Source organism: Mesitornis unicolor, unplaced genomic scaffold (genome assembly GCF_000695765.1).
Source record: "Mesitornis unicolor isolate BGI_N332 unplaced genomic scaffold, ASM69576v1 scaffold9418, whole genome shotgun sequence".
Lineage (NCBI taxonomy): Eukaryota > Metazoa > Chordata > Aves > Mesitornithiformes > Mesitornithidae > Mesitornis > Mesitornis unicolor.
In genome coordinates, this window is record NW_010201137.1 from 81,291 (window position 1) to 90,357 (window position 9,067).

The window sequence follows — 9,067 nt, forward strand, 5'->3', positions numbered from 1 at the left end:
CAAGCTCCTGCCCGATCAAGACCTGTCCGTCCTGTAGCTTAGCGATTCTTGGCTCCTCCACCTGCATGAAGTCACTCACCAGGTCGGTAATGTCAATCTGCCAGTCAGAGCCCAGCAAATAGCTCAGTTGGCTGCCAGGGTCCGAGGCTTCAGCCACAAACTGGGTGAGCACTCGCACCATCGCGTGTTGGTACTGAAGGGCGCAGCCCCTTCCTTTACGTTCATCCTCTTCTTCATCGTCGCTGTCCCTGGCCGGTCTGGTGGGACACCAAGAATAAAATCTTAATTTAAACTGTTCTGGGAGTGCTTGCAACAGGAGAGCTATTGCTGACACGAGTCTGCAGCCTGGCTGCTGGATGAAGAGGCCTTTGCTCCCTTCCATTGCTCTGCTGAAGCTGCTTCCTTCAGCGCATTTCTGAACTTAGCCAGGTTCCCTTACTTTTATCCTGCTTCCCTTGTCCATAACCGAGACCTCCAGGCTGTCTAGATCTCCAAAACAGCTGCTGTAATCACCTGGTCTGGTAGCTTAGCTACCACATCGTCCTCTCCAAATATCGCTCATCATTTCCCACGTTAAGTCCCTACTTTCAGGACCTTCACACTTTTTTGTTTTGGGATCTTCCCATAAACATCTTTGCGTTGCCATGGAAATCTCCTCTGTCTGCACCTACACACACATCCCTCTCTGTATGACATTCAGTTTGAAATCACATCTCCACCAAAATCCCCATTTCTTTGCTGTGATGTTAACAGAAACCCAGTGATACATTATGTCTTCAGAGGTAGATGGGAATAGCAAGTACCTCCTTTACCAATTTGTTCTTAATAACACTGACAGCAGATACAAACAGTCTGGATCTGCCTACGTCCACCCTCTGCCATGTCATTCACAGGCCACTGCTCCGTGGGCATGGTCAGTATCTTTAAAGCCCTGGTGCATCAGTGTCCTGACTTTGGGACACTGGTCAGTGCCACTGGACCCTACAGTGCTGTGAAACAAGTATGTACTAATTGTGACTGTTAACAATGAATAAATTAACTGGCAGGACCTGTGAACCTTGCCAGAGCTGGTCCTTGTTGATGCCTTCCTGTGACTCATGGCTGATCCTGCCTAACTTGGCCCTTTCCATCTCAGTCACTTAGCGCTATACAAGGGAATTGATTTCCAATGTAGGATCATGCAACCCGAAGTTTCCATTTTCCTCCTAAGTCCAGTGCAGGAGTCTATTGAATAAATGTCTGATGACCTTCAAATTTACACTGGAATTGCATTAGGGCCAAATGAGCATGTTCAGATCCACTGGCCCTGACAGGTCTCTGGCAAGTGCGCAGCCCAGAATGAACATCCTCTAATGAAACCTACCTCTTATTAGAGATGATGGGGACTCTCCATCCCTTGATCTGATTTAGCTCTGTGTCAGACACCTCTATCTGCAGCGGGAGACGAGGAACCCAGACTGTCATTTCTAATGGGGCACTCAGATGCTGGTAAGTAAAATTAACTATGACATTCACTTTGCCTTTCATTTCCTTCCCATTGACAAAGACATAGTCACATCTGTCAGAAACCTGGAAAAAAGAGAAAGGAAAAAAAACATTAATGAGCTTCTTCACAAATTATAAAGCACACCACATGCTGGGAAAGTGAGTGGGAGGATGAGAAAGGATATAGGTTTAAACTAGCTTCAAGTTCAGAGGACAGCTAAGAATAACAAGGAAGGTGCTTGGTATGCCCTTAATAGCCTGTGTAATTTGGCATCTTTTTAACAGGCAGGCTTTTTCTGCTATAAACATTTCCAGTACCATCTAAGATAAAAGAACAGCTTCTTCCAGTCCTTAATTCCCACTCCAGCTTTAGGATGTCCTAGTGTAATGGCACCAAGAGAGAGAGGATCCTTCTCCTCTCCCCAGAGCTCAGTCAGACTCCACTATTCCCCCTTCCCTACTTCGTGTGCAGCCCGAGGAGTACCACAAACCTGTGGGGAGGAGCAGGCAACTGCCTGCAACAAAACTGAGTATGGGACAAATTGCTCTAGTCAACCCCAAATTGGGACCAAGAGTTCTCCAAGACTCTTGTTACAGGTGCACGGGCATGGGGTGGTCACACCAACCGAAAATTAATCATAGGGAATTGCTCACCGATGTCCATTGGGGCCAAACAGCTACATCTCTGCTGCAGGCCTGACAAAGGTCTCATGCAGTGCTCTGCTCAAGCTACTCCTGATGTCACTTCATTTATTACCCACAGCTCCGGACATCAATATTGCTGAGAGTTACTAAATCTCACTCAAGCGATTTAGCAGCTATTGGAAGGATCTAGGTGAGCTGGCAGGACCTGTTCATTACAGCTAGTTAAAATATATGAGTAAATGTGCACGTCAAATAATTTATTAACTACCGCTTTACCGTGCTGATGATCTGAAGGAATGATCTATTAAAAGCTTGAACTCTTTTCACAATCCATTACCAGGCAGACCTTCTATTCCATTCTGTAGATGCACTGAATATTTCTGACTCCAGAATGCATAGTCTCATCCTCATCTGAATTTAATGCCATTTTCTACTTTTCTGTTTAAATGCTAAATTAATTTAAATCATATTTAAGTATCGTCAGCTTTTGTAGGATAATTTGCATTCCTAATATTATTATCTTTAAACAACAACCCCCCTTACAGACAGATCCATAGAAAATCCATTTCCATCCTTGCTTGTCTGAGCCAAGGTAATGTACCAATAAAGGTTATCGTGACTCTTGCAATGCCTCTCTTGCAAGCAATGTCTGATTTAAGGTCAAAATCTTAGAGTTGCCACTGATTTCAGCAAAAAAAGGATTTTATTTACAGGCAGAATTATGTTTTTCAGGATATTCTCATGTTAGCATGGTTTACACTAGCTCCTAATGGCTCCTGTCAGCATCCAATCTCGTGCTGCACAGCAAGAAAATCCAGTTGCTGTCAAAAAGGCCTCAAAACATGGGGGTGATGCAGTGTGAGGGAAGGACGTCACAGCTCACAGCTGAGCACAGCCCAGTCCCAGCAGCAAGAGAGCAGACGTTATTCCTGCATCCTTGCAGAAGGCTCACTAGGGTAAGTGTAATATTTTCAGGGCAGGAACTACATCATACTTCCTACCTGCAACGTCTAATAGCCTGCCCAACAGGGGAGAAGTCAGAAGACCTTCAGGTTGTGCCAGGTACATCTGCTCCTTCTCCCACCCCATGGGGTACCCTGCTTCCGTAAGTGGAAATTATCTTATCCCTGTTGCCTTTTTGTAATTCAGGTGCTGTTCTCAAACCAGAAAATTCTCCTATGGGCTAATAAGCTCTGTCTGCTGCTTTCTACGTCTCCTCTTTTCCTTGGTGAGAAGAGAAACTGGGCAGAGTCTCAAAGTACTGATTTCCCATGAGAGGCAATGGATCAAAGCTGAAGACAAGGTGGCCCCAAGGAAAACATGCTGCATGGAAGCTGACTGCCCTGAGCTCCTTCGCCTGTCTCTGTGCTCTGCGGGCTGGACCTCACCTACAGGTGAATGGCCTGAAGACAAAGATTTTCTGTAGTAGGGCATTGGGCCAGGTAACAGCTTTCAGTGTGCCTTCCCTACCACCTCTCTTCCAGCTAGCAACAGCTCATACGTGTGAATCTTAGCTAATTAACACATTAGGCAATTAAATGGCTCCCCATGGGTGAACAACCTAGGACTGAAACCATGTCCTAGTGATTTAAGGTCCCAGGTGAACTTCTCTGCCTTGCAGTCCAGAAATCACAGCTGAGGGATGTTTCCAAACCACCACAGGTCCCCTGCACAGCATTGAGCCCTGAGCCCTGCTCCACAGCAGACCTCTCCTGCACGGCCTCTGCTCTCGCAGTGTCCCCTGCAGAGCACTGAGCCCTGAGCCCTGCTCCCCAGCAGACCTCTCCTGCACGGCCTCTGCTCTCACTTGTGACAGGGTTTGTAGCAGGGGACCTGCCAAACATCCCCCCCATCGGGATAAGGACTTTTGAAGCACTCCTAGATAGCTCAGGTGGGATTCTGCTGTTGCTTTTATTGGTCTGTGTGTGTGTGAAGAGCAGTTCAGCACACAGAGGCTGGGACAATGCTGAGATGCTCCCGGGCAATAGAGGTAACTGTTCAGTTGCGTTATGAAGAGATGGGAATCAGAATCTCAGATTTTAAACTCATTAATGCTCAAGCAATAGCAAGAGAAAGAAAATCTGGCAGACAAACAGACCTCAGTTCCAACTTTATCAGGGTTTACTGCAGAGGGTTTAAAATAGAATCCATCCCTAAAAACCTATTATGTGAATGATTAAACAAATACCATGACCTTGTGCTTTCAAGATTATGATTTATAAAACAAACTGATGGTCGGGAAAAGAATGAGTAGGCTTGGGATACCCGCTTTGTCCTGTTTCTCTTTCTCCAAGTGTAGACGGCAACAACTATGAGCTCATTCAGCTCCCAGCCAGCCCTTCACTGTTTGAATGAATAAGCATCACTGTTCTGCTGCAGTTTGCATGCAGTCCTAACAGGGCAACACCAAAACATAGTGCAAAGTACAGTACATTTTCATAAATCAGGCCAGGACATTCAGAAACAGGTCATCAATAGAGAGGCAGATTAGCCATGCCCGTGCTACTGCAGCCACATCCGAGCCATTCATCTTCCAGCTCCAGAGAAAGGCTAAAAGATGTGGAGAAGGAAGAAAAATCGAGCTGCTGTGTCTCGTTTGAGTTTTCTAAGCTGTTTGTTGGAAAAGAGTGAATATTTGGTGAAATGAGTTTGAAGGGACTCATTTCTGAGCTGAGCCTCTGCAGGACAAATACGCACACGAGCAAATGCCCATCTCACAGAGCTCAGCAGCTGCCAGCCCCTGGGCAGTCCCCGTGGTCCCCCCTCGCACAGCTTCTCCACGTTAATGTTGATGGGGGCAGCATGGAGAAGCTTTTCTGCCTTTTCTGAGCCCGCACGTCTCCTTTACAACCTGTAATGGATTTCAATTCCTCAGTCTGCCAAGCAGCTCCTTTTCCTTAGCATTAATTCATATAAACAGCCTTTAACTACCACCGCTCCTTCCTGTACTACAGCCCTGGCTTTACACGCCTCGCCACACACAGCAGAAATGGCTGTGGTTCAAGTTTATTAAACGCATGGATGGAGCGACTGCACATACCCTTGGATGTGTGTGCATGAAAGAGCTAAATCCACCAACAGCTTCCTGACGGTCTGTAAGGGAACCATCATTCCCTTGCAAAAGGTTGGTCCCAAAAGCTTGATCCCAGAACGGACAGATTTCAGAAAACTATTACACATAATAAGACACAATGGGAACTACAAAGGAGCTGAAGCAAGGTGGGCAATTTGTGGGCAAAGCCAATTTGTTTTCTTTCCAAAATCCGAGGACTCCCACCCATATCTCCTTTTCCTTTCCTCCTGCCTTTCAGTTTGGATATCTCAGGGATGGCAACTCCAGTTTTCAGTAACGCTGACAAGGGCTCAAGAGAGAAATAGCAGATTTTCTGCTGCTGCTAATGCACTGCTGGAATACATCGCGCTGTGTTGTGGCCACTGTAATTCAAGGACATTATAACGCCATTAAACCCTTCTGGTGCTGCGCTCCCTTGCGAAAGCCTTTCTGGGCTTTGTGTCACAGGAGCTTTTCACACAACTCTGCCGAGCTGCCTTCCTTTAATTAAGGGAGGCTGTACTTAGTGCTCACAAGATGCTCCAGAAATTCTCTCAGTACAGGGGACTTTTATCTCTTGAGGGAACTGGGGGCTGAATGGCTTTTTTTGGGCATGAACTTGGTAGGTTATAAAAGTGCTTTGGGTTTCGTCTGGCTCCTGCAGCTCCACTTTTTTTTTCCTGACATCGGTGAACAGCTCAGACAGCTTCCTCTGAGTCACAGACACACAGCTCATCTCCATGCATCGGGGCAGCAGAGGCCAGAGGTCCCTTACTGCCAGCACAGCACAGGATGAGGAATGAGGTGTCTCAGTGCGCCATGGACACACCAAGCACGGGGCTTCTGGCGAGCTGGATGTCGAGTTCAATCATCAGCGCTACAAACGCGCAGAGTGCAATGTTTCACATGTGCTCAGCACTGCACTTAATTCATACCCCAGGTCCTGTTGTCAGAGATGGGAACAGAGTTAAATCACTGCTGCTTCCTGCCACAGAATCCTTGCTGTAGATGCTCATCCATCAGCCCCATGTGCTGTACACTGGGTACCCCAAATCTGTGCCCGAAACTCAGCTGGTAGCCTCACAGCTGTGGAAGCGAAGCTGCTGTGTTTGCTGTTTCCTTGGCAAACAAATATTGATGAGAAAAGGAGACGGATATTGCTGGCCTGAGGCACTTCTTTTTCATGTTTACTTAAAAAGCTTGTTTGTGCTATTTGAAAAGAAGTCAGCACTCTTCTTCAAAACACCCCCCCTATTCTGTATGCTCTTCAGGTGTGATCACAAGCAAGGAAGTCAGTTTCTATTAATTTCTCTTATTATTTCACAGTTTTCAAGACTCTCAGGGGAAGAAAACACTCAGCCCTTTGAAGCTTTGTAGTAGCAGGACTTCAGCCAGCCTGGAATAACATGGAGAGAAGCAATAAGGTCCCTCACAAATCACACGTGACCCCATCACACTGACCTCCTGCAGCCAGTTCTCCAGAGAAAATTGTTCCTACTCCCTTCCTAAAGGGATTTCACTGCTTTTCCCATTACCCCTTTGCAGAAGCTGTCTGCGGTAGATACAAATTTGTGTAGCTGACTGTTCCTTTGGTCCCATAAACCCCATGCTTGTTCTGGGGTAAGTAGAATCTAAAGATCTAATGGGAGGAAGAGAAAGGGGAACGTACATCCTAACTCCCAGAAGAGGTACCCAACATTTCACACTTAGCTCTCAGAAGCAGCTGTAGCAGCTTTTCCCCGCCTCATTATCGTTATTAAATTCCCACGGGATAACAGCAAAACCCTGTTTTTTCTCTCAGGAAACTGCTTTTCTGCTACATTAGAGCTGTTGGAACTCTTACAAAGTCAGCGCTAATAAGTCTTTGAAAATTAGATGTACCTGGAGCAGTTCTGGGCTAGATATTGCAAGGGTGGCCAATTAGGAAAGTAAATCTCTGATATTTCCACCTAAAATCTGTGTTTCAGAAATGCTTTGGGACACTGTCCCCAGTCCATGCTTCTGTAAGTGATCCTTCCACCCCACAAGCACTGCCATATAGATGATATGATATGATATGATATGATATGATATGATATGATATGATGTAATGTAATATAATACCTCATATATACATAATATTATAGATACATAATATCATATATACATAATATATACATAATATACACTTCAAACACAGCCCTGCCACCTTGGCAAGCCCACAGGATCTCTTCTGATTTAGCACTGCACACATTTTCCTTGGTCCACCAGCCTAAAAGGCGACATTTAGTCACGTAAGTTATGTTAATGAGTCCTGCCTAAATCACTGCTGTCAGAAGAAGAATGGGGGAGTCTCTTACAACCATTAAAAATGAATGAGGAGGGAAATAAATAAGCAAAAGCAGCTCATTTGAGCGATAAAAGACTCCAGAACACAAGCTGTGTATCAAGGTACGAAAGGATGAGGCCATTATTAGCTCCATAAGTCACCCATAAATGACTCGGGGGAGGCGGAGTCACCTTTAATCACCCGCACTCAACCTGTGGTGCTGGAGCGAGATTCGCGGCTGTGATCACCGAATCCCGACCGAAATTATGCAAGGCAGAGATAAATGGCTGTAATGAAGCAGCAGCACAGGGGGTAGATCAGCCCTATGCCCGCTGTGTGTCTCGCAAAGGGACCTGTCCCAGTCTGGGACGCTGTGAGGACCCTGAGAAATCACTGTCCTCGGGTCTGATGGCAGCAGCAGATCTGTTCACCACCCCGGATGCTGCTGGAATTAGGAACAACCACTGAGCAGCTGCTCCTGAGGAATAATTAAATCACCTCCTGTGTTGCAGGGAAGAGAGGTATTTTTTTCCCCAGAAAGGACGGGTAACGGTAAATGGGTATCACATCAAGTTTAGGGGTGCTCTTGCTGTTCCTCAGTTACTCAGTGACTTGCACATTCAGCAGGGTTAACATTCCAACCCGGGCTGCTCCACAGCTGCTGAGAGAAGGAAGACTTGGCCTGAACCCTAGCAACTGCATTCCAGACAGATTTTAAATCTAGCACCACCTTGAAAGCTTTCCCCACTTGGAGGGATTTGCACTGCATAAGGTCTTCCTAATGTCAAATATTCCTAATTTTGACTGCGAGTATTGAAACATGTGCCAAAGTCTGAAAAAGCCCTTTTCCAAGTTGGTACATGACGAGTGGTGAATGTGCTCACAAGGCCTCGTACCTCATCACTCCTTTATGGCTGGTTCTCCATGCCTAAAAAAGGAGGTGCCAAGTGACACATCTGAGCTGTGGAGACAGACAAACCAGAGGCGGCTCTGAACTATGAAGGTCCTCACCTCCAAAGTGCCCACAGTTTTCTGCAGGAGCTTTCCTATTGCAGCACAATATCAAAAATACTGCCATCCACAACTGTACCTGCTATTTCTACCTGGAGATAAACATCTCCCTTGGTTTGGAAGGATCTCAAGAGCTTGTATCCTGTGTCATGATGGAAGCACACCCAGCACTGCTCCCGAGGAGGCTCAGCAATTAATAGATATTAGCAGAGACCTGTGCAAATGAAAAGTATTTCATATCATAGAGCACATTGACTAAGAGGACTTGGATACCAATTAATTCCTAAGAAATTTTCTAGTTTGCGGCAAACATCAACGTATTATCCTCAGCAAAATACACCTAGGTGAAATATCCAGCGACACATTTCAAAAGGACTTCAAATCCTGGGCAAACATCCAATTCCAGCTGCAAGTTTCACACTTCCTTTGGGAACATTACGGATCTGACACAAGGGTTGCAGTTGGTGTTGCTAACTGAAAAGTCCTCTCATTAACAGTCATCAGGAATCACCTCTTGGTTGTTTGAAAATTAAGAATTAACGCATAAGATTTTGGTGAAGTTTCCT

At 45.9% G+C, this 9,067-nt stretch overlaps 1 protein-coding gene across 1 annotated transcript in view; it reads right to left on the reverse strand.

The window, feature by feature from the left end:
• The window catches only part of TMEM132D (transmembrane protein 132D), a 7,467-nt gene extending 5,901 nt beyond the window's left edge, over positions 1 to 1,566 (reverse strand). The window contains exons 1-2 of the mRNA XM_010189976.1: positions 1,364 to 1,566; positions 4 to 257 (exon numbers count right to left, since the gene is read on the reverse strand). Coding sequence (XP_010188278.1) covers positions 4 to 257; positions 1,364 to 1,527 — 418 coding nt within the window. The 5' untranslated portion in view covers positions 1,528 to 1,566. The remainder of the gene's footprint in view (positions 1 to 3; positions 258 to 1,363) is intronic.
• Positions 1,567 to 9,067: the final 7,501 nt, after the last annotated feature.